Here is a 26,038-nt window from a genome sequence, read left to right as displayed (position 1 = left end):
AACAGGCTAAAGTCCCTAACGGGTATCTTGTGGAACAAAGCAATGTGTTTAAGACAAAAAAAAGATCTAAATTCTCAAGATGCGTGTTGCAACTTGTGTTCTGATAAGTGTTTTTTTCCCCACTCGTATCCATGGGCATTCTTAGAATTCCACCCAACTTGTATCGTAGCTACACACAACAACTAATTAAATTTACTGACAATAACAGAAGACAAGGCTAAAATTAGCATTACAATGGGTATTATGTTTTTTTTTTTTCATTTATTCAATGACTGTGAAAGAGGGCCCCAGAATACTAAGTCACACCCTTGTGACACTCTTTTTATGAAAACTTCCCATAGCCCCTTTCATTTGCTGCTATTTTATATTAATATAATACTGTCTCTCCAAGAGTAGCTAAGCAGCGAGCCCATCTTGTCAAGCCCTTCAATCCTAGCTTTCGCTAACATTACGTTTCAACTCTTAAGAACCATGTTCAGTTTAGTCTACCCTAGATTAAACATGTGGACAGACAGGGTTGTGGTCAAGGACAAGGGCCTTGAAAGACCTCTTGTCATTGAAGTTCAGATTTTATGCCCCCATTTACACTTGCTAGCTGTCACTAAAACGGTTTAGCTGAATCCTGCTTTGTTGCAGATGTAAACAGCTACAGTGGATGTCCTACTACTAGCCACAGCCATTCAGCCATAGTGGAATACATTAACTCCACTGCACAATAGAAGTAGATGGCTTTTTGTTAAACCCCGTTTCTGCCCCAGGTGTCCGATAGTTTAATATTAAGAATGCTTTTAATTGGGATTAATTAGCCTCAACACATAATACATCCAGAAACAACTATTGCCACATTATTTTGGCAACAAAGAATTGTGGTTCTTGCAGTATAGAGTATTTAAATCAGATCAGCCCAGACTGGATTTATATTTTCCCTAATCCATACACCACTGTTTTTGAGGTGGGAGGTGTGGAAGTGGCTAGATTAGACAGTCTAGTTACAGCCTAGTTTCATTTGGCAGATATATCCATCACAGTTTGGTTTGTGATTGGCCTGAGACAAAAAAAAAAAAAAAAAGTATCCCTTTTAGTTTCATTGTTCTGCTTGTGTTGGGGATATTAGCCCGTACGCAGTTGGTCAGAATATTTATTTTTTTACATACAAATGATTTTTTTTTTTTATGTTTTTGCTTCATCTGTTTCACACACGTATCCCATGCACCAAATTCACAACTTTTGTTCAACCCCATTATTCTGGGCCTTATTTGCTAAGCTTTTTACTGCCAGCACTCTATTGTAGTGAGAAATTGAACAAAGCCTGCGAGAATGAAGGCAGGCTTGTGTACATCAGCTGCCTAAACTTAGGGCACTTCATACGGATAAGTAATGGGGAGATTCTGATCAGGGCCTTGCAAGGCAGAGCCAAGGCTGAACAAAGCAGGCATTTTGTCAACACTGTCTTCTGTACTTTTAGCAACGTTACAATAACATAAATGCAGATGCTTAATGTCTGTTAATAGGTGAACAGAATGGGTTAGAAACTCACACTAGTCCTGCATCCAGTCCTGTTTTTATTTTTTAATTTTTTTTATTAACTACAATTTAGGTATCCTTTCCAATTACCAGGTCCCAGGAATTAGGCTTTTCTAAAAAAAATCTCACCTGAGTTTATAGGTTTTACGCTTCATAACAGTTCATGCAGTTATAGGGGAGGAACAATTTATTTAACAAGGGCCTGATTCAAATAATAGTTCATTGAGGGTAGTTCTGAAACCTCGGACTGTGTGTAGGGTCAGTGTAAGTTTCTAACCCTGAAAAGGATACGAGGTTAGTTTAAACATTACATTATTTATGGTAAATATTTTAATTTAAATGTTTATAGATATTTAGTGTTATTTTTTATGTACCATTAAACAGTGCTTTGGGATTTAGATTAGCAAAATCTAAATTCCCCAAAAAGTCCCTTTACAAATTGCAGTTGTTGTAAAAGATGTATTAACAAGAAGTAATCCAGGCAAGTCTCTTTCTGCTTCTTGGATTGAGATTTCCAGCAGAGTTTTTAAAATGCGTCTCCAGAGAGGCGTCAGACAGTAGACACCACGCTCACCGTGACGTGATGCTGCTGATCCTTGCTTGTGTGTTCACCCATCAAGCAGGGCAGGAGAGCGTGCTGGCCCTTTAATTATTGCTAGTGGAACTGGCAGGCCTCATTTGCAGAGTGTCAGTGCGGATTTCACAAAGCCACAGCACTGGCCTCCTTCTCGATTGGCTCGAGACTGGGAACTCATAAAGCAGCTCCTGTGTTTACACTGCAAGAGCCAGGTTAAACTGACAGATTCTGATTTTAATCTTCAGCTGCACATGGAAAGTTGAGAAGGCTTTTTTATTTTTTATAAATCTATTTTGGATTATGTTTTGAACCACATAACTGACTTTACTGGGGAATTAAGCAGCTAGAACAATGATCTCAGTCATTTATTTTCTCAGGTTTTTAAAGCAGAGTTTTTTAGTGCAGTAAGAGCAACTGTGCTTATTCAAACTGAATGTGGCTATGCTCAATTTGCTTGGTAGTGTTTGGATAAAACCACCACGTGTTTTGGTTACAGTTTGGCTTAAACCCTTCTTGCAGTTAGGTGGAATGTGTTCCCTACAGGTCAAAGTAAAACAATGTTGGTAAACCTGCTCTATACAATATAAAATGTGGCTGCTGTAGCCCCAGGATAGCTTGTAAATTAGCAGTCTCAGTTTACTGTACTGGTTAAAGCAGAGAGGTGCAGTGGTTTGATCACTGCTGGGCTTCAGTTCTGACCTGAGGCACCCATGTAAGTTGTTGCTCTGGTGTTCTTAACCCACAAAGATAATTGAAGCTGAACAGAGGCCAGTTAGAGGGCTTCTTGATGCCATTTACTTCTGAACCCCTGGGTGTGACTCTTGCTCAGTTCACAATGGGTCTCATGGTTTCACTTAATTGCATTTGTCCCTCACCTTTCATTTTTGTACCTTTTGAGGTCCTGTGTGGATCAAAGGTGTTGTATGCGTGTCCCATTCCATAAAGCACATCTACTGTAAGTCCATAACTGAGGACCATTCTGTTATTCAGAAAGTGTTCGAGACATCAAGACGTTATCAATATTTTTCCAACAGTTATATCAAACTAGCTATCCTGCGCCTGCCTTTCTGCCTGAGCTAAGAATTCCTTTCAAACTGCTATACAAGTGCCCTGTGCTTTTCCCCGCCCCGACACACCCTAATAGCTTACTGTGCAAACAGCTGTAAAACAGATTGGATGATACAGCAGTAATAAACAACTGATATTTAACAAACAAATCCCACATTTTGTAGTGATCTGAAAAACCTGTAGTGATCTGAAAAAGTGACATTTGAAAAACATAAAGAGAAGTTTACACAGGAGTTTCTAACCAAGCAGTGCAACAAACCTATACTACATCTACTTGGAAACTGGGAAATATACAACTTTGCAAATGTGCCATCTTCCCATGGTAGACTGCAGTTAGGAAGCAGTGCCATTAGATAAGTAATACAATATTGATATATATTGTATTGCAGAAAGATGTTAAATCATCCTTTTGAGGTGCCTCTGGATGCATGTTTGGAATTGATTGATTGATTGATCATTGGTCTATACCCAGAGAGAGGGATTTTATATGAATGAAAATCTTATTAAATTGGTTTCTCCAAGTACAGTACTGTACAGCTGGTAACCCATGTCCTCTAACATGCCCCTAATTTACTCTAGTGCTCTTGAGATCTGATCTCCGAGTTTTGCGGACAGCTGCTACTCCTCCTACAGTACAACACGACCCCACTCTAAATCCACCAGCAACCGAAAACAATCCCACCAAACAAACCGCTAGCCCCCGGTTTGTTTGTGTACTTCTAGTGCTTAACTTCTGACATCTAAATTCCTTAAATGTGTTAACCGGGGGATGTAAAACTGTCTGGACTGTCAAGTTTGCTTTATAATGTACACACAAGAATGCTAGCGAGACAGTTTTGATACAGTTGAACATAACTGTGTGCCACTACGGCTTGCAGCTTTTGAGATTTGTAACATCTTTTTTTAAAAATCTCTCATGGGAATGTTCTGTTGTGTGATGGGACCTGAATACAGTACAAGCTGTAGACACAAAAATATACTGGAAGTTAAATGTTGCAATCGTCTAGGAACTTAATCGTCCAGCATATGGACTTTTTTAAATAGGGGCATATATAAATGCCTCTTTTCTGAAGGCCGTATTTAAGTAAAACTGGTTTTCATTTTCATTGGGAGTTTCTTTCCTGCTGTTCTGCATCGTTATTTCTGTTGATTGAATACGTCGTGCTTCTGAACTTGCAATGCAAATTTCAAATTATATGGAGGTATGCCACTTTTTTTTTTTAAATAAACTTGCGTCCCTGAGCCCAACTGGTTTGTTCTGAGTAATCTGAAACGTACTGTAATGCTTGCCAAGTATTGCATATTTTTAGCTTTCATTTATTAATATTTTTTCTTAGCATTATAAAGAAACTTTCATATTTGTACACTTTTGCTAATTATCAAAAGTTAAAGTATTTTGTAACGAATACATTTTAATAATAATATACTATTGTATTGTTCTTATGTTTGACTGGTTTTCCTTGCTTAGTACAAGAGCAAAAGCTGTACTGTAATGTATGTAAATGTGGCCCAGTATGTTTTTTAGTGTATAGGGCAGTCTTGCTTGTATCTGGTTTTAGGGATGGAAATGAGCACAGTGGGTTAAGTGACTGACTCACTGACATTCAGAGCCATGCAGTAAATCATTGGTTGAGCCTGGATCTCATGGCTCTCGTCCTTAACTCTGTACACACTACACTAACACTATACGATTCATCATGACAGTTGTTAAACTTACTATGGTTAGTATAATCTGTTGCCATGGCTACCCATTTACTGTATCTCCAATTTGTTTTATTTAATTATTTTAACCAGTTTCAGCACTAGAAATGCTTTTTCTTAAAGAAATGCACAGTCATAGTGTTCAACAAAGGCATACTGCAACTACAGAGCAGATCTGTAAAGCTAAGGTTAATTATGAAAGGCAGTGTGACGGGATTTGCCTTTGAATATACAAGACCCTGGTGGCTCCCCAACAGAGCTGTGAACTGTGTAGAACATAACAACAGGGACTGTTACTGGAAACAGGAGAGACTTATTTGCTATATCAAGAGGCACAGTAGTAGTGGGGGGGGGGGGGGGGAACTAGTATCACTATAGTTTATTAACAGGACTGAACTTTTGAGTATTGCTGTGACATTTTCAGTTGGTAGAATTCCATTCTTTTTAATGGTTCTCTATAGACCTTGTCAAGTGTGGCTTATTTGTGTCTAGTTTTATATTGCCCCTCCCTATTTTGTTAATGTAAAATGGTCAGCTTGCATATGTGTTACGAAACCTAGATAATACTATTAGCTAGTATGCAATATATTTTTCCAGCAGAAGTGTGTGTGTGTGTGTGTGTGTGTGTGTGTGTGTGTGTGTAATACATATATGATTGATAAAAATCAAATGACATTATGGGCATGGCAGAGGTGTCTCCTTGTGTTGTAATTCTAGTTTAAAATGTTATTAGTACTCATGACCCCCAAAATGGCATGCTTTTTAAATATCTTGGTTGTATTTACTATGGAGGAAAGTGTTTATCTAAAAGGAGATAATGCATACATAAGTGTCTTTTACGGAATAACTGTTTAATCTGTACTCTCTTTGGTAAAGAAATAATGTTGCCCCTTTCACTGTTTTTTCTGAAACTAATAGCTTACATATTTATTGTTGTAGTTTCTGGTTAATGTGAGATAGAGGGATCAGTTGGGGGATGGCATTGTTTGGTTTGGGAAGTATTCTGTTGGTTGCTTAGCAACGAGCTCCTGGAAACGGGAGTGGACTGCGTCGTCCCTGGCAACCGTTGTTGCTCAGCAAACAATGTGGGCCAGTGCAAACAAGAGCCAAGACTTAGGGCTCCTGTTTTTAATTGAACATCTGTATGTGTTTTTCTCTGATTAAACGCTGTTTAAGTTAGATTTGTCAGTGAAGGATGTGTTTAAATCTAGTCCAAGCTTTCATATGGACTGGCAGGTATTGGTTTATAGTGTAATGCCAATTGCCTAAAACTTAATTGCAGGCCTCTTCCATTGATAATGCAGTCGCAACTATTTAAATCCTACATTTAAACCATTGAACTACATTTTCTCATTTTAGTGTTTTAGTTTTCCAGGAGCGATATTTCAGCAGTGTGTAAAGTGTACTTAACTTTTATGGTTACAGTCTGTTGTAATTGAACTGCTATGATTGTCAGAAAATAGCTTTTGTTGTGTATCTATCCGATGGCAGCTGGTGGACAATGTATCTGGCTTCTAACCTTTAGTAAGACGCACTGTCTAGCTCAGGGGTATTCAACCTTTTTTTTTAAACTGTACCCCTTCTGTCTGGAGTTTTCAGCTCAAGTACCCTTTACAATTTTCACTCGACTAATTGGTACCACAGTTGCAATAAAAGGCAGAATATTTTGATGAACACATTTCTTTTTTCCCCCTGTTTTATTTCATATATAATTTGTCACAACAGTTTGGGTCAGAAACTGCTGGTTTAGGACAGAATACCAAGTAGTAGGCTTAATTCTTAAAACTTAATTACAATTGGATGCACAGAATTAAGAGATAGTATTTGGGAATCTCTTTGGGAACACTCATCGCTTCCTATTCATCAGAGTTATTATAAATAATACAGAATAGTCTGCACTGTAAATGTTTAACGCGTTACCATTTACTTCCCCATCTGAGGATAATTGTGTGCCATTAAAAATGTTTACAATATCAAAAACATTAACCTCATAATAACCTTGATAAACTGTTTTATTAAAGCCAACATAAAAAATGATCCAGAGGGATTCGGTAGAACTTTGTCACTGCACTTTCTGTACTGTTTTTTTCCGTTTTGTTTTTCTTTTACATGTAAGAAATGTATCCATTTCAAGCAGCCGTGGTTGATTGCTGTTACTAAAAATGCAGCCACGCCTAATAAATAAGACAAAAACTGTAAAAGTATAAGTATTAGTATTGTGATTATTATTTGTTTACCGGAGTATTTATACTTTTAAAAAATGCTGAAATATTGTGCGTCACCGATTAGTATTCAATTATAGGACAAGTTAAAAACAGCAGAGTGAATGAGCAGCACATAGCGCTCTCCAGAGGCAGAATCACCAGACCCCTGCTTCACACACCCATATCAGAGTGGAAATCCATTCAATCAAAATCACGCGTGCGTACAGGTGGAAAGTACGAACGTGATAGAGTCTGTGATTTATTTATTTATTTTTTCCCCCCCATCTGCGGTTCACTTTGAGCTGCAAAACAAAAATGTAATATTTATGCACGATGGTTTAGAGATAATATATAAACCTGTTAATCAGTTCAAGACCATTATTTTCTTTTACTTTTGTTTTTATTTGTGCATTTCCAAGTCGTCCTGCATACACCCTATGACCCTTCGAAGTAACCCCAGGGGTACGCGTACCCCCGGTTGAAAACTCCTGGTCCAGCTTATAAACTGATTACTGAATATATTTACCAGCAGAATCCTTTTTCACAACTAGCACTAATGCACAGGGAATCCCACAGATAAGACCATACACTAAAACCTTAGTTGAAAACAAACCAATTCGAGTAGCACCTTGTGGTTAAATTCCATTATTTTTATGACTCTGAACAGAAACTGTGTTTGTTATGCTAATACTGTAATTCTTTTCTTTATTCATTTTTTTTGAAAAGTGAAGGAACGCAATCGTGAAAGGGAAAACTTGGGCGTGTTTGTTTGTGGGAATATGCTTGTATTTAGAATACAAATGTAGCCCGGTCTGGACTGATTATTCCTGTACCTTCAGCTAAACCTTACACACACTTGTTGCTTTTAGACTAAAAGTGAGAAAAGCACATAGCTCTAAGCACAAAATCAGAACCTTATGGACTGAAGACAAAGGAGTTCTGTTGCTTAAGCAGAATTTAGAATAATCTTTTAACCCAATGTTGCAAGTAGCAGCTGCAACTTTCATAGTTTTGTTACATTATTAATTTATGATAGTCTGGCTGGTTGTATTTCTCTATTGAAATGTCCTTTCTTTATGGCTGCTGAATTCAGTTGTTATTTTTTCAGTTAATGCCATAGTATTAACAGTTTGCCTGCAGCCAAAATGCACCACGTTGGGGTATTATTAGAAGGGGGCACATGATCCCTAGATTCTCCTCCTCCCTTTTATTTGATTTTCCTTTTTTATACACACCCACACTGTCTTGCACAAAGTCCTTCACCACCTACTTCGCAGCCCTGATTAGCTTTGCATTCCTGCACTTTATTTCAAAACCCTTTCACCACCACCAGTGTTATCCCTGTTGCGCTCTGGCTATTACAAAGTCATACATGCACACCTTCTTGGTCATTGTTGCCTATTCGTTAAGGAACAGTGTTTCAACCCTAATCTGTCTGTCTGTTGACATGACTGATTCATAGATTGAAAATTTTCTTGCGGATGCATGGCCGCGTTCAACAAAGAAAACAAGGATCCCATCTCTTCCTTAAAAGTTTGTTTTTCTAAATTATTCAAAATCTTTAGATCTGTGTGTTTTTTAAATCTGTATTTGTAGAGTTTTGTGTAACTTTTATCACCAATTGTAGCTACTAGCTTCTGAATGAGTACCATGTTATCTTACTACTCTTAATTGGCATTTCCTTATAATCAAATGATCTGTAATGTTGAACGAGTGAGTCAATTTGATTTATAAAGGCAGTGTTACACGTAGACATTTATACGTGAGAACTTTACATTTAAAGTAAGAACGTTCATGTATGTCAATTGAACATTTGCATACTACAATATTACCTTTATTAATGAGGTGTTGATTTAAAATGTTTTTTTTAATATTACGTTTTAGTGTAAAATGTAATTTATTGATTTATCACTACATTGATTGGATGATTGATACTTTTTAAAATCTCCACTATAAACATTTTAACAATTACCTGAGGGCTGTTTGTGGCTCTTCTGATCCACTATTGGATATGCTCTCAATCTATAGACCAAAGCCATGGTCCCCCCTTTTTATGATATCCCTTAAAGTACTTTGCTTTTTAGCTTTAAATATAAAACTCCTAGGGATGAATGTGGGGGGTGGTCACCATGGCTTCCTCTCCATAGCAACCACCAAACATTTACAAAGCATTCAGGAATTTCCTCATATCAGCTGGATTATTGGAAGCCCCAGAGAATGGTTTTCATCTAAAAAAAAAAAAATTAAAATTGGAAAACTGAGGCACAGAACCCACGCGGCTGTTTGAATTGCTAATAAATTTCTTTATTAAAGTTTAGTTTGGAAGTTGGAATAGTTGTGTCTGTCCTGTTTTGTTAACACCAAAATAATGTATTAAACACGGTCCAAATTCTTCCGTTTTGTATTGCATTACAGATACTTTTATTTTATTTACTTTTGACACTGGGAGGCTTTAGAAAGGCACAAATTTACTAAGCTCCTATATCAATTTGACTTTTATTTAGTTACATTTTCTTGGATAAAGGAAGACCCAAATCCTGGCCCTTACGAGACAGAATATTTGTGCTGTGCAATACAGATTTTGATTGCTGGTACTCAAATATATAGTTTAAGGGCCGGCGTAATGCATTTATACAGATCATATTATCCCTGTAAAATCTGTTAACACCGATAGTCATTTTTAGTACTGGCTGCAAGCAGTACTGTTTGGCACAGATTGAAGGGTTTGCTGAACAGACCGTTTTAACAGCTGTTTATTTACTTTTATATTGTCTCTCCCTTTCTGTGTGTGACTTCGAAAGATGAAATGGGAGCCGTATTAGTCCAGAGATGATAGACAAAGAGAAGGAGAGGTGATGCCTTTTATTGAACTAACTAAACAATAATTAATCACAAGCTTCCAAGACCTCAAAAGTCTCTTCAGGTGAAAGTAGGAAAGAGAGATTGATGTTTACATTCAAAGGTGGCATCAGAATTTGAACAAAAAGAACCCATTTTGAATCCCTACAATTCTAATGCAAGGAAAAAAGCTGTGTTGGGAGGGGGGCTGCATAATAAACAGACAAAATAAATAAATACAATTTTACTTTGAGTGGGTTTGAGAAAGGATGCATGAGCAAAACATTGTATAGTTAGAAGTTTAAGACGACTTATGTAGGTGTGTGACAACATCTTTTAAAGGTTTAACAAATTATTATTTTTTTAAACCAAATTGGTGAATGCCATTTCCAACGTCAAGATCTTTAAATGTCGCTTGACGAGACATAAGTCTATATGTGTTATTTAGTATCTTCTAAATAATCTTTACCTGTGGTGTTCTGTTTTCTTTGTGTGTGTGTGTAATTTGAAAGTTGCTACTGAGGCAGCAAGTCCTGTTTTGTATTAGATTCTCCCATATTCAGTCCTAAACTAATCTTCTGATTCCCTTCAGAGTCGAGCATGCAGAATTCAGAGGGAGGATCTGATTCGCCGGCCACGGTTGCTCTGCGGACTTCGACCTCGGCACAAGCCCCTGTAGTGCAGCCAGTCCCAGCATCCCAACAGGTACCCCAGATTCAAGCTCTGTAGGGGCATTACACGCGACAGCACTGCACCTTTGCATGGCCACCCTCTGCACAACCCCCCGTGAAAAAAACTACCCTTCTGATGGGAACCTGCTGAGTTATTAATCAATTATTACTGCTTTAGCATGCAAAAAAAACAAACATTCACGTTGCCGCTCTAAAACAGACCTCCCAAAACGCTATGCCTGTTGTATTATAAAAAGCTCTTGGCAATAAGCATGAAACATTAACCCTTTAAGGACCAGACCTTTTTTGGTCGGAATTCCAAATTCTGAGGCAAAGCTTTGTCAAGTAACATGTTTATCCGTGTTTTAAAACACACACGGAAGTACTCTCCAGCTTCAGTGCGACTGGTGTTTTGACTCGGTGGAGCTGTTTAATCATCAGCGCTGCACCTGTTTTCTTCACAGAGGGTCCTGGTGCAGGCAACAGGCTCAGCCCAGAAGGGAGGACAGGTTCAGCAGCTTTCTGTACCCAGAGTGCAACAGGTCCCACAACAGGTGAGGCTGAAGCACCGTGTCGCTAAACAACTCAGTAACCCAGCCTTCGATTTCCCCCTATCCCTGTACATGGGAACCCCGCTTGAAAACAAGATCTCGGTGGCTCTGTCGGAGTCTGTCCCAGTTTAAATATGTTTAAGACTCCGGTGACACAACCTTTTCAGTCCCTCTCCTCTTTGGTGGATTAAAACTGCTACTGCGGCTTATCCATTCATGAACACCTTCATGCCCCCTTCCTTAATAAACGAGTGACTCAACATTGCAACATGCTAGTTTTCTATGAGGCTTGTTGCTACAGAGACTCCTGTTTAACCCTTCTTCTCCTGGGTTTCTCCATTGCTGCAGTATAATTTATATCCAGGATGTAACTCCATATTCGTAGTTCTGACTGCATCTTTTCTAGAAGCTGAAACGATTAACAAACTGAACTATTGAAGTAAAGATCATGTGTGCTATGAAAGAGGAACCAACTACACTGCGAAGTTTATCAAGTATTAACAAAAATGTAATAATCACCTGGTTTCATAGACCCCGAGTTTCAGTGTTCCTGGACTACCAAATGAAACCACACAATACCAGCATGCAAACATTTTCATGGCTAAGATATGTGTACCAATTTACTATAGATTTACTATCAGTAGTACATTGATGTTAATACGCTCGGGTAGAATGAGATTTTAATTGCCGGCAGGCTTAACTGTCTTTCAGGCGCCGTGGACTTGTATGAAAATCCCTTAGAGGGGGAAAAAACATAATTGGAACTAAGCTGGTCGGCTCTACACCTGTTGCCTCCCGTGGGCTTGTTAATTGTTCACACTTGTTAACCAGTTTTGTTTCTTTTTTTTCTTTTTTCTTTAATAATTAGATACAGCAAGTTCAGCATGTGTACCCATCCCAAGTCCAGTATGTAGAGGGTGGAGAGGCAGTGTACACCAATGGAACCATGTAAGCACCAACATGTCATCTCTTGCTTTTGATCCAGTATTGCATGATTTATTCCCTTGACTTTGCAAGAACACTCACTCTTCTCTACATACTTTTTCAGAATCCTTTTTTAAAACCAGATTACTTCTGGTTCCCATCTGAATTTCAAAGTATATAATGTGGGATCTTACTTAAACACTTTGAAAGCTTCCAGTATTTGGATACGACAGTCAACACTTTAAATTATAGCAAATAGTGTTGGAATTTGCTTACTTTGAAATATGATACCTACATCTTAAGAGGCTTGTTTGCATCATTTGAGATCTAGGTTTTTGTGTCCCTGCTAGCAAATAAAAGTGAAGCTAGTGAAGAAAACAGGTACACTATTTGAATGATTTAAGGAGGCAGCATTTAACACACTAATGGCTGGTTTCACAGACTCCTATTTAGCAGTAATCTTGGACTACCCCAAAATATTTCTTATCAGGGTTTGTGAACTGTAAATCTACATTTCCTGAATAAAAGACTATGTTGTCTTTGTGTTTGTCGCAGGTATCTCAATGTTTAGATGTGTCTAAACAATCCCCATTTTGTCTGACAAAGCCCCTATTTGCAGTGACAGCTCTAGAAGTTAAGCTGTCCTCAACTGAGTTTAATTAATTTGCCCTCCTTTTGAGTTTTAACTTCTTATGTTGGTGAATAATTAGGGAAATATAAATCATTTGTTTAGATGGCCCGGTTCCCAGTAAAGCCACTCCCTATAAAGGGGGGTGGGGGGAAATAATCGTCTGTTTATCTCATAGGCATTAGTTTTTCTCCCTCTTTCATTCTATGTAGTCGCACAGCCTATGCTTACAACCCAGAGGCCCAGCTGTACGGGCAGGGCAGCGGTGGCCCCTACTTCGACTCACAGGCAGGGAGTGCCCAGGTGACCACGGTGGTGTCTTCTGCCAGCGGGGTCCCACCGCACGGCATGGTGGGCATTGCCATGGACGTGGGAGGAAGCCAGATCATCTCCAGCACCGGGACCTACCTCATCCACGGAGGGGGCATGGACGGGAACCGACACCATGCTTCCCACACCTCCCGTTCCTCATCCGCAATGGTACGATCCAGGGATTCATTGAACATTAACCAGTCCAGGTTTAACACAGTGGGTTCTAACTTAAGCATCTGAAGTGTATTGATAAGCTGTCCCCAGAAAAAAGGAAACATTCATCTTGTATTTCAACCTATACTGAACTACAAATCAACACCTGAAATATCAGCGACCTGAAAACACTCAAACCAAGTTTTGAATGTTTGCCCTCGAATGGCTTATTAACTCTTCCTCCCTTCAATACTCCTTATCACACAATAAACACTTTCTTTCCATGTTGAATTGTGTGAAAAGGACATTGGTTCCCCCCAATAAAGGGTTATTGCTAGAGTATGTGTGTGCTGCATTCTGTTATCGCTACTTCGATCACTCTGGTTCTTGGGTATCCATTTGTAGTCCTTGCTTTATCCTGCAGAAAAGGTTTGAGTCTAGAGTCAATGATATTTAGTAAAGGTAACTTTACATCTAAAACAAGAAGTAAAGGTTCAATATTTGCGGTTGTATTGAGCACATAAACAACAACACCAAGTGTATTTCATTTAGCAACGTTTCGAGTCGGGGACAATTTAAATATGGAGTATTGCATGATAGTATAATGTTAGAAAATATGACTGGAATATACAGCATACACAGTGAATCTAGGTGCAATTGAACTTTTTTTTAATTTCTCGATTCATATAAATTTCATGAGTGCACCAGATGATGGCAGTATGAGCCAGACCATTACTGTTTTTTTTAATAAATAATTCAGCACTGCCTTGTTTTAATCAGTTTTCATAGTTGAATGTGTTGAATTAAGCACAGCAACTTGAGCATCTCGTAAAACAAAGCACTACTCATGGTTTATTCCTGGTTTGGCTAAACTCCCTTTGGATTTGAATGCTTGGAGGTCTGCCACAGCAATTGCCCACTACTTGTTGTGCAGGGTTTTGTGATTGGAGTGCAGGACCAAGGCATAGAGGCTTTTAACTCCACCTCGGCCAGTGCGTGCCACTACTTTACAGCATTGCAAAACAACTTAAATGTGCATCTGCAAAAGCTCCATCTGCAAAAGCTATTCTATGGGCATATCAAGTTCCCACCTGATAAATAAAACATGAGCTTAGAACATTAATTATAATTTGTGAGTTATCCCTATATTAAACCAGCTTGTAAAAAGCACAAATTGCAATTAAAATACAGAAAAGTGATCTGTGTTAGGGCATGTTTACAAGGGTGATGGTATTTAGATCTGCTACTGTTAAGAGTACCCTTTGATTTCTCATTGCATTGGATAACTGTTCAGGAAAACTGTGAAACAAAGGGTGGTTAAAATAGACCCCCCCCCCATGTATCAATTTGAGAAATTATACTTTACATGTATACTTTACATATAGGGAAGAAAACAAAAGTTTTCTTAAGGTAAATAATTCTAATCGAGTAAGTGTCTTTCCTATCTTGAGGTGCATGTTTTTAGAATCAAACTGGAAGCTGCAGTCTTGTCCTCAATGACAGCACAGTAACCTGTGTCCCCTTCTGTGCATAAATTAATTGTAGCAAACAAGGCAGGCGTTCAGTGAGCAGCTTAACCCTATAAGTACCTCATTTGCATGCTTTTGTCTAGTGATCATTCATTCTCCCACAGCATTGTAAAAGGGGAAAAAAATCTGGCTTCTGCTAACATTCTTATTTCCTTTCTGTTTTTTATTTTTTTATTTCTCTCTCTTTCTCCTCTCTGTCTCTCTCTTTATATTTTGGCATGCTTTTTTCTTTAGCTTGAAATGGCGATTGAAAACCTCCAAAAGTCTGAAGGGATTGCATCTCACAAAAGCAGCCTGCTCAACAGCCATGTAAGTTAACCAGGAACTTTGTAAACACACTGCTTTTGTCTGCTTCCGCAGTTATGTTTTGGCCAAATTTGTACCCCTTGTTTTTTTATCTCTCAAAGATTTCAGTGAGAAAGAAATTGCCCATTGTTAGATTGTATTATAATGGCTGATTTGAAACCAGACCTTGTGGTTTACTTTATAGCTGCTTTACCAGTAGGGCTACTGTTCACCAACTTGCTAGAGCTGCTGCCTTCTTACTTCTCTCCTGCATGCAGCTTGGCATGCTTTAATATGTAAAGTGTGTTTGGACTGATCTACTAATCTAGTTTACGAGATCTTTCTCAATGGGGGAGACTAGCCGTACACACATACATATTGTATCAGCAGTATGCTTTCTGATAGCTGCATATGATTTTTTTTCTTCATATCAAATTCAAACCCATATTCTATCTTGTTCTTTCTGTCCCACTCGCTTTACAGTAGTTCTATACCGTCTTGCTTGCTTTTACTCTTGATTTCTTCTGGACATGAGATCTGATTATCATATTTAATTGTCTTGTTTCACAGACCCAGAGTCTTACTACATTAACTAAAGATGAATGCTTATCTGGGTCTGTGAAACCAGCCATACATGATATGTTTTATATTCCTAGACAACTAAAAAAAAACCAAAAAAAAAACTGCTGCTGCAGATCCGTCTGCTAATCTGTTAAAAGGTACATATAACACAAAGGCTTCAATTTCTCCAGAGATGTGCAAGTGTCAAATAGAAATTATATCCTCCAGGTTAACTGCATCAGAACAATGAATAGGATCCTGTAGTTTTCTCTTACATCTTTGTTGTCAGGGTTGTGCTTCATTGCCCAGCATGTTATCCCCAGAGCCCAGCTCTGCTTGGCCTGTAATTTGCCACACTGCTGACTGATCTCCCCCTCCCCCTCCCTCTCCCTCACAGCTGCAATGGCTGCTAGACAACTACGAGACTGCAGAGGGGGTCAGTCTCCCCAGGAGCTCCCTCTACAACCACTACCTTCGCCACTGCCAGGAGCAGAAACTGGATCCCGTCAACGCAGCCTCCTTCGGGAAGCTCATTCGCTCCGTCTTCATGGGGCTGAGAACCAGACGGCTGGGCACAAGGTATATCAGCATTAGAATATTATACCCCACAGCCAGCTGTGTTACAAAATGCTAGTTTACACTAAATGTCACATTTGCATTTTGTGTTCTCTTCTCTGTTGTCACCCCAACTTAAACAGCTTGCACTTTGCTGTTCACCATCCCAGTGTTAATAATAGAGAAAAATTGTCAAGTATGGATCACTCAGGCTATTGAATTTCTATATAGGTTTTTATTTTGACGTTCACCCCATTTTTTCCCGTTTAACTCCCATTATATGAATGAGTTATGGCTTCTTCTCAAGTGACACATGATCTATAAAGCAGACTGAATCTCTGTTATCTTTCATATGACAGATGGTGCCCCTAACTCCACAGACACCTCCACCCCATTTACACCCTTTTTGTAACTGAGCTGCCTCAGTTCTGCTGCAAGCAAGACCAATTCTTGTCATTATTTAAGAAATACTTTTAAAATAAAAAAAATGAAATTCAGCCAAGCCAACCCCACCCCTAACTTATCAGAAAAGGGATCCCTTTGCTTGCAGCTTCATATAGACGAAGACATTGTTTAGTTCACCTGGTGTCACAGGTAGTTTTCCGTTTCATTTTTATTTCAGTTGGCAAATGCCAGGCTTTCTCTGAAACTTAAAACCTGATGTCATCACTTGACTATGTGCTTCGTTTTTGTATTTTTTGTATTGTATTTTTCTTTCTCCCAGAGGGAACTCGAAGTATCACTACTATGGGATCCGTCTGAAACCAGACTCTCCCCTGAACCGCTTGCAGGAAGATTCCCAGTACATGGCAATGAGACAGCAGCCTGTCCACCAAAAACAAAGGTAAGGGACTGAAAAAAAAGGTGAAATGATCCACTGTTTCGAGTTTCTACTAATGCCTTATAAAAGACCTTCAAGGTTTTTCTTGTGCATAGAGTAGAATTTTGTATGCGTTAAGACGTCTTGTTCAGTTTCTCTGTCGTCGTTTAACCTGTAAATGTAATATTAATCTGGTAGCATTAACTCTTCAGAGGCTGGCATCACAGTTCGTTCTAGAATGGGAATCTGCTGCCTTTGCTAGAGGTTGCAGCCTTTGTCAGCTGTCCTTCTCTGTCTGTGACTGTCATCCCAGGTTTAGGACCTTTCTCACTGGTCTGTGCTGTTCCTCTCTCCAGGTTTAAGCCATTGCAAAAGGTGGATGGCATGGGGGACAATTTAGCCGGCGGTGCCCAGAATTCGGCAGCAACCCCAGAACAATCTGTGGCTGCTCAAAGTCAGCATCACCAACAGTTTATTGGTAAGGGATGGTGGTAAATACTCAATAGATATGTAAGAGGGGTGCTTATGTGTATTCAACATTAGACTGATAGTACAATTTTGTGCTTATATTCCATAAGGAATTTGAGTATTATTATTATTATTATTATTATTATTATTATTATTATTATTATTATTAGTATTATTATTATTTATTTCTTAGCAGGCGACCTTATCCAGGGCGACTTACAATCGTAAGCAAATACATTTCAAGTGTTACAATACAAGTAATACAATAAGAGCAAGAAATACAATAACTTTTGTTCAAGCAAAGTACAAGTGTGACAAAACACAATTCAATAATACAGCAGATAATAGTGATAGTTACATCAGGATATGATTAAATAGTGAGAGTTACATCAGGATATGATTAAATACAAAATACTACAGGTTAAACACTTGGCAGATTACAGTATTAGTGTTATTTAATTATTTAAGAGCTACAGAGACAGCGATTAGTTTTTTTTATTTTTTTTTATAAAAGGTTAATGACATTGTGTTGGATACCAAGGTTAGTGTATTTTCAGAAGTCAATAGTACTGTTTGGACTGTTGGTTGTTGCTCTATAATGAGCCCTAACAGATGGCACTATTTAATAGACAATTAAGCAAGAAAAAAGGGTAATTTAGGAAAAATAAGAAAGTCGGTGGAATTGTCTGTCAAAAGGTAGCGATGTCTCTGAAATGTGTAAAAGTTGCAAATGAGAAGTGACTCATCTAATGAGGACTGTTAAGAGGGTGAGCAGCATTTGTGTGGTGGCTGGTATATGGTGGCATAAATGTTTGTAAGAAAAACAACTTATGTGTCGGGCTTCGAGCTCTCATTAATTAGACCAGGTTAATTATCACTGCATAGTTTTTAGCCCTCTTTAAAATTGGATCATTTTTAAACCAGACATGCAACTTTAACTGCTTAGTTTCCTTAAATCACACCACCTAGTATTTTATTTGTAGATGTTTTACTTAATGTTGTCTGACACAATATCCTCTCAAGTCCCATCACTTTTGTACACAGGCACCACACCTCCCCTCCCGCACACAGATGCTAATATTATTATTTTAGTCATTTAGCAGACGCTTTTATCCAAAGCGACTTAGAGACCAAGGGGTGAACTATGCATTAAACTGTTGCAGAGTCACTTACAATAGGACCTCGGATTTATGTCTCATCCGAAGGGCGGTAATACAGAAATCAAAACCATGAGTTTAGAATGTGGAAACCCCTTGACAAAGGGCTGCATTGTTTCTGCAGGACTAGTAGTCGGTTACAGGAATCTACTCTGATAATCTAAACTGTGATGCCTCTCCAACACTATTCAGTGTATTTTATTCTTCTTGTGTAGAAATAACAATCCGGTCTGTTTGTGATCATTTATTTCACAACCCTTCATTCAAAATCATCAGTTTCTTGTTAAAACTACTGTAACTAATTACGTCATACCATTGTTATTTATATGATTTTGTTGGATTTGGACAGACAATCCTCCAACCATTTGACATGGTTAAGAGGTTATTTATTAAAAATGAGTGATGGGGCACTATTGTTCGAGTGTGAAGCCTGACTGGAACTTTCTTTTCTTTGTGTTAGACGTGTCCCATGTTTTGCCTGAATTCCCGGCCCCTGAGATTGGCACCTCTCCAGTGCCTGAGGGTATCAGCATGAATGATGTCAAGAAGCTGCAGATCCTCTACAGGGAGCACTGTGAGGTAAGACACACAGCAGTGCCTGCTGAACATGCTGTTTGCACTAAATAAAACCCACCTTTTCTATAGTAATTGTTCACATTGTTGACATTATAATCAATTCTAGTAATTCACAAGCATATTGAGTAGTGATCAGTTAATACTGGGGTTGTCCCTTCCTTTGGATGAGACGTAAAACCGAGGTCCAATTGTAAGTGACTCTGCAGCAGCAGTTGTGATGCATAGTTCACCCCCTAGTATCCGTAAGTCGCTTTGGATAAAAGCGTCTGCTAATGACTAATTAATAATAATAATAATAATAATAACTCCTTTATTTACCATGAAAATATTTATTTATTCAGTCATTTAAAAATGACGTCTGTCTGTTTCAGCAGACCAGGATATGTACTGTAATAAGTATCTGTGCAGGTTAAAAACAGTTGAATCTTTTGCTTTTTACAGTCCCAGTTCCATGCATTTTCTGTTTTTCAGTGCTTTGGTGGTACTTGCCCTCATTATCGGGTCCTGTTATAGCATCCTCCTTTTGTTACAAGACCTTTTTATCTGGATGCTTAAGTACAGGAGATCCCAATTAACTGTCTAGGTAGTAAGACCTCGGTTGTCATGGGGCAGGCGAAGGTCTTGATGGCATTCCATTGAAGCGCATAACCAGAACAATGTTCTGCAACAGCAAGCTCATTACGAGCTCTGACCTGGCAGTTTGTTAGCAGCCACTGCAGTTCAGATACACGACCTGCCACTTAAATATCCACCCTTTCCTCTTAAGCTTAGTTTGAGCTTGAGAGATGTTGTAATGTTTCATTACATTGTTGTGTTTTTTTTGTTGTTTGAAAATGCAATACAGGAATACACATTTATTTAGACATGGCACCATGGAATCATCAGTCCATCAGACTGGAATTCTAATACATTGTTTTATGTATATTAACTTATTTTATTCCCTATATGCTGTATCTCTGGAATATTGACACTAATACAAACTGGTACAGTACAGTAGCTGTAGGAGGCTTTAGGAGAGATGTATCCTTATCCCTGGTGAAAGGGTGCTGCCCGTACATATAATTTGCACTGTTAGCAGCGTGAGAATTGCTCTTATAGTTGTGATAAAACTTGGCACGGGGCATCTTTGTGTAGCACTAACTGTCCATACCAGTTAAAATACCTGGCTGTCTTTGAAAGCATTTTATGATTAAACTATACTTGAGTGTTTGTTGTACATCTACAGCAGAATTGAATCTTGTCAAGACAGGGGATCTACTTTTCCCAATGCTTTGCTTTGCCTTGCTTTGCTTTTCTGGACAGAGATGAATGTCGGTGGTTAAGGGGTTCACTGAGTTGCTGGAGGGTTTGTTAGGGAGTGTTGAATGTTTGAGCGGTTTTAGTTTGTTGTGGAGTGCTATTGGTAACTGTAAACATGGTTACCATAGTGATGGTGCTGGGGAAACATGTCATGTGACAAGAAGGGAAAACAAATCCAGCAGACTAAAATTACAGTAACATGATAGGAAGAATGGAGTATTAAAGATACCAATTATACATTACAGGGTCAGTGTGCATGGATTGAGTTTTCTGTTCTTTGTTCATTTTGCTTTACAGCTCGTCACCTGTGGCACCGAGTGATAATGGAAAAACACGCAGATATGCCCAAATCAAAATTTGGATTAATTAAGTCAAGGTTTCTGTTTTTTAAATCCTATCACAAATGGATGTCAAACTTAGTCAAAATGACTACAATTGCACCATACTGAAAATAATGTAAAGGGAATCTTTTGAATTAAAACTTAAATATATATATTCTATATTTTAAATGATCCCACTGTGGGCCAGTGGTTAAAGTCCAGGGCTTGTAGCCAGAAGGTCACCGGTTCAAATCCCACCTCTGCCACTGACTCTCACTTTGTGACCCTGAGCAAGTCACTTAACCTCCTTGTGCTCCGTCCTGCGGATGAGATGTTAAATCAATGTCCTATTGTAAGTGACTCTGCATATAATGCACAGTTCACAGCCTACCTCTGTAAAGCGCTTTGTGGTGGTGATCCATTATGAAAGGCGCTATATAAAAATAAAGGTGATATATTATTGTTATTATTATTATTATTAAAATTACTGCAAAAAGAGCGGCACATTATATTTGTCTACATATAGAAAGGTTTAACTATGGCAGTAACAGTGTTCTGGGCACACTGTTTTTCCCTTAGGCAACCCTGGATGTAGTGATGAACCTGCAGTTCCATTTCATTGAGAAGCTATGGCAGACATTCTGGTATTCAACAGCGCCATCTAGTGATGGAGCCACTACAGTCTCTCCCAGGTAAGCCAGTTTCTACCTATTCAGTAAAAGCCTTTATTCTGTTAACTACATAGAAAAAAATACAAAAAATAAACAAAAATATTGATATTGTTTAGTGAATGTGTAATATGATTATAGACAAATATATTAACCTGTGCTTACTGAGTTCATATTTACAGAGATAACATTTCAATAGAAAGGGCTTTTCTCAAGCAATGTATGGCATTTAAATCTGTTGATTTGTTCCTCCCACATGTATTTTTTCTAATTTTAACTTTCATGGGTCACTTACTGTACCATGTCAGTCAAAATCAACTGGGATTTGAAACATGCATCTCCTATTTCATGTCAAACTGCTTCACCATGTTGTCATTGACCCCATAATAACTCCCTGGCTGTGGGCACGAGAATATTGGTAGTATTTATGTGTTTGGCTGATGCAAGCTACAAGCGTCCTTAAGAGTCCCTGCATTTGGCAAGCCGGCACCTAGTAAAATTCTTTAGCATACCAAAGGTCTTGCAGTATATCATGTGTTCATCAGTGTCACTGGGGTCTGTTGAATATTTTTTTTTTATACTGCCAGCATTTTAAATCACTGCTTTACATTTTAAAGACATGTATATAAAAATGACTTGCACGACCTGTTTGATACTCATTTTCTTAACCTTGGGACACAAAGGAAGGACCCTGTTTCAATGATCTTAACAGTTGCAGTGTTTAGATCTGTAGTTAGCGGCTCTCACTGCGAAATCTTGTGTGATTTTCTAAAGTGTCTCCTGCCTGGTTTTGTTCCTCAGCGAGGAGGAATCAGAAAGCGTCATTCCCAGGGAGAAGCTGATTGCTCTGTGTAAATACGAGCCTGTCAGGGTGTGGATGCGGAGCTGTGATCACATCCTCTACCAGGCACTGGTGGAGATCCTCATCCCCGATGTACTCAGACCAGTGCCGAGTAAGTGTTAACGTGGGGTTAAATGGATGCCAACACAGTTAAGGAAAGATTATGTATGTGTGTGCCAAGCGGGTGCGTCTAAAGTGCTTCATTTATGGATGCTGTGCAAAGTGGCACTCTGTACATACTAAATGCTGTGGCTGCCACTATTAGAAGCTGGTCATGTGGAAGCTTCTTATATCAGACCTGAATAATAATCTTCAATATGAAATGTGCTAATTTTAATAAGCTGTTCAATAAAGGTATGGAATGTGTCTTGGTGTGTTTGTCTGCATATCAAAGGTTATAATTGGTATGTTCATGTACAAAACGTTATTTTTACTATCTTCAAACCATAGTCCTCTTATGGTTTTGACCTTTTTTATATATATATATATTTTTAAGGTACCCTTACTCAAGCCATTCGTAACTTTGCAAAGAGTTTGGAAGGATGGCTGACCACGGCTATGAATGACTTTCCACAGGAGATTGTTCGCACCAAGGTAACTGTTAATTCCAGCTGATTTGGAGGGGTAAACTGCAAACTCTGTAGACAGTCATGTGTCATAATACTTGGCAGCTTACAAAATAATAAACTATACTTTTGCTTTAACCCTGTTTCTTCAGGAATCCTGTTTCTGATATTGCAGTCTAAAGCTTGCCATCATTTTATCTGTATAGCTCAACACTATAGATTTAGGCCTTGCAAATGGTTCTGGAAATACTTCCAAAAACGGTTGGAAGTTGAGTATGAAGAGGCTGTAATGGCCAATGCTCTGCCTTGTTTTGCAGGCAGCAGTGGTGAGTGCCTTTGCCCAGACCCTAAGACGTTACACCTCTCTGAACCACCTGGCTCAGGCTGCCAGGGCAGTGCTACAGAACACTTCTCAGATCAACCAGATGCTGAGCGACCTCAATCGGGTGGACTTTGCCAACGTGCAGGTATGTAGACAGATGCACTGAAATAACTTGTCTGGTTTTATAATCCTTTTTTTTCTTTGTTTCCATGCAAATGTAACATTTATTTTTAACCTTTTGGTCATTTTTGTAATGCATTGCACTGAATGGAACTTTGTCTTGAGTCTTCCTGGCCTGTCAATCAAACACCACCTTACTGATTTCATTGTTACCAAAGCAAAGGTCACCTGTCACTGTTATCAGCCTGTTTGGGTGATAGCTGTGCTAACCTTTACAGTAGAGCAAGATTTTAAATTAAAATAAATAGTGCTATAAACAGGATAGCTGATACCTGGTTATTATGTATATTAATCTATCAACCAGGTGGTTGTTCAAACTGTGATCGTGAAGTATAACTCGTCTGTTTTTTTCTTTTTTTTTTTTTTTTATTTAAATCACAACCAACAATTTGAGACATGGCAAATGGCACTGCCTTCAAGGTAGAACTCAAAGGATGCCTGCTGGTATTATAGACAGATTTATAATCATCTCTACCTTACTTAACATTAGGCAGTGGTGCTAACAGGGGACTGTGAATCCAGCTGAACATGGTCATGTGTTTAACGGCTGTGCTTTTGCTCCTTGTGCTGTGCAGGAGCAGGCATCCTGGGTGTGTCAGTGCGAGGAGGGGATGGTCCAGCGGCTGGAGCAGGACTTCAAGGTGACCCTGCAGCAGCAGAGCTCTCTGGACCAGTGGGCAGCCTGGCTGGACAATGTCGTCAACCAGGTCCTGAAGCCACACGAGGGAAGCCCCAGTTTCCCCAAGGCAGCTCGCCAGTTCCTGCTGAAGTGGTCCTTCTACAGGTAAAGCACACACTCCAGACAGCACGGTACTGGCTGCTGCTGTTGCTAGACTTTTAAAAAGCTAGGGCTGGGGAAACTCACAGATTTCTTTAAGTAACACATAGTGTTACTTAGTATTGGTGATATGATTTTTATACTTGAATCCATGCCATTTAAGTGTTTAACAAGAGTCCATTATTAATGATCTTCATACATATCATACAACATAGCCCCTCAGGATTATCACGTGGCAAGATCTTACTGTGAGTTTAGTGTGTGCACTCTACAGTTTAAAGATCTAGGTCTAATTTGGGGATACAGAATGTCCTGGGCGGTCACGGCGCACACCGGCAGTGTAAGATGCTGACCCCAGTATGCTGTGTTTCAGCTCGATGGTGATCCGGGACCTGACCCTGCGCAGTGCGGCCAGCTTCGGCTCCTTCCACCTCATCAGGCTGCTCTACGACGAGTACATGTTCTACCTGGTGGAGCACCGCGTGGCCCAGGCCACAGGGGAGACACCCATCGCAGTGATGGGAGAGGTGAGTTCAGCACTGCACACAATCACTCAATCAGTGCAGGCATGGCTACATCAGCTCTGATATGCAGTTTAATAAAAGGATTCATTTTTAGTTCAGTTTAATGCACTTTTAACCATTACCTTTTCTCTCTTTGAAATAAACTGCTGCTTATAATAGTAAACCGATAAGATGGATTCTCTATATTGTTGAGAGTATCTTGTTTTAAAGTTACTTGTTGTAATATATTGAAATTGCTATGCCAGTATTAACTTCATCTCTTTCTTTTCGGATTGCAGTTCAGTGATCTCAACTCCATGATGCCTTTGCTTATGGATAAAGGTAACACACATTTTACTACTACTGTATTGTTACTATAACACATGTTATACGTGTCGCCTTAACTGTCTGTAAAATGATTTTATTAAGTAATAAGAATACCACAAATAATCCACTTGGACCATCAAGTTGTTGCTTTGGTACCTAGGTCACTGGCATAGAAAGAGAATGCATGAAAGATCACTGCCTGTCCATTTGTGTCCTGTGCCAGTGTTGATCCACTCCTCTGTTTGCAGACCAGTCTCATTTCTCAGATGACATGAGTGATGTTGGGAGTGAGGCGGACAGTTCCAGAGGACCGAGCGAGCCCCCAGTCAAACGGGAGCGCATTGAACTGAACCACTCTCTGCAGGAGATCTGAGGAGGATCTGAAACCCAAGTAGCTCCCCACTTTAGTACTGTCATGTTCCTGCTAGCTGTTAAGCAAACTGTTTGCTTTCCTAGTGCATATGGGCTGTGGGGAGACAATTGCAACAAGCTTATTCTGATATAGCACTGACTGCGGGTGGGGATACTGCAGCTTTAAATAAGGCAGCCAAAAACCTTTTCTTTTTTTAAAACATGTGGGGAGAAAACATAATAATCATATGTAATGATTTTTTAAATCATTTATCTTTCATGTACATCCCCTCAAACTAAATTTATATATATAGTTATAATTTTACACACACAGAGTTCTCTGGAAGGCTATCAGTGCCCTCCCCTCCCAAAGCAGGTTGTATAGAAAATGAGAGAGATGGTTCCCCCGTTTTAAATCCCAGAAAATATGAACGTTTATATTAAACCGTTTTTGTTATTTTATTTTGGGGATTTCGTTACTTTTTGTTACTGTGAATAGATGTGTGACATGGATGTTGTACAGTACATTAGTTTAGTTCCACAATTCTGCTGGAGTAATGTTTAAATAGGTGTGCCATAGTTAATGCAGTGCCTTAGACGAAACACAACCTGTACAGATTTTTGTTGGTTTTTCTTTCTTTAACTGTGCCTATTTATATCTACAGCTGTCTGCATTCCTTCTTCTTCATGCTTTTCATAATGTCAAATCAAATGCCTCACAATACAAGCCCCAACCCAAACCAAAAGCAAAAAATCTGCCTCGACGTTTTCTAAAGGAGCA

At 39.0% G+C, this 26,038-nt stretch overlaps 1 protein-coding gene across 4 annotated transcripts in view; it reads left to right on the top strand.

Moving 5' to 3' along the window:
• Positions 1-25,714, top strand: part of LOC117428902 (DNA-binding protein RFX2-like) — a 32,761-nt gene extending 7,047 nt beyond the window's left edge. The window contains exons 1-18 of one of the 4 annotated variants that reach the window (XM_059015211.1): positions 9,906-9,926; positions 10,505-10,617; positions 11,048-11,137; positions 12,003-12,082; positions 12,899-13,166; positions 14,915-14,989; positions 15,924-16,105; positions 16,806-16,925; positions 17,258-17,379; positions 18,987-19,105; positions 21,301-21,413; positions 22,191-22,342; positions 22,727-22,824; positions 23,114-23,263; positions 23,874-24,082; positions 24,450-24,603; positions 24,879-24,921; positions 25,155-25,714. In XM_059015211.1, coding sequence (XP_058871194.1) covers positions 10,513-10,617; positions 11,048-11,137; positions 12,003-12,082; positions 12,899-13,166; positions 14,915-14,989; positions 15,924-16,105; positions 16,806-16,925; positions 17,258-17,379; positions 18,987-19,105; positions 21,301-21,413; positions 22,191-22,342; positions 22,727-22,824; positions 23,114-23,263; positions 23,874-24,082; positions 24,450-24,603; positions 24,879-24,921; positions 25,155-25,279 — 2,205 coding nt within the window. In that variant the 5' untranslated portion in view covers positions 9,906-9,926; positions 10,505-10,512 and the 3' untranslated portion in view covers positions 25,280-25,714. Of the gene's footprint in view, positions 1-9,905; positions 9,927-10,504; positions 10,618-11,047; positions 11,138-12,002; positions 12,083-12,898; positions 13,167-14,914; positions 14,990-15,923; positions 16,106-16,805; positions 16,926-17,257; positions 17,380-18,986; positions 19,106-21,300; positions 21,414-22,190; positions 22,343-22,726; positions 22,825-23,113; positions 23,264-23,873; positions 24,083-24,449; positions 24,604-24,878; positions 24,922-25,154 lie in introns of those variants that run through there. The other 3 variants (XM_034047917.3, XM_034047922.3, XM_059015212.1) reach the window with 3 other exon arrangements.
• The last annotated feature ends 324 nt before the right edge of the window (positions 25,715-26,038 follow it).

The sequence above is a fragment of the Acipenser ruthenus genome, chromosome 49, assembly GCF_902713425.1.
Source record: "Acipenser ruthenus chromosome 49, fAciRut3.2 maternal haplotype, whole genome shotgun sequence".
Classification (NCBI taxonomy): Eukaryota; Metazoa; Chordata; class Actinopteri; order Acipenseriformes; family Acipenseridae; genus Acipenser; species Acipenser ruthenus.
The sequence above is the reverse complement of the archived record's forward strand: the minus strand, read 5'-3'. Positions and strand labels throughout refer to the sequence as shown.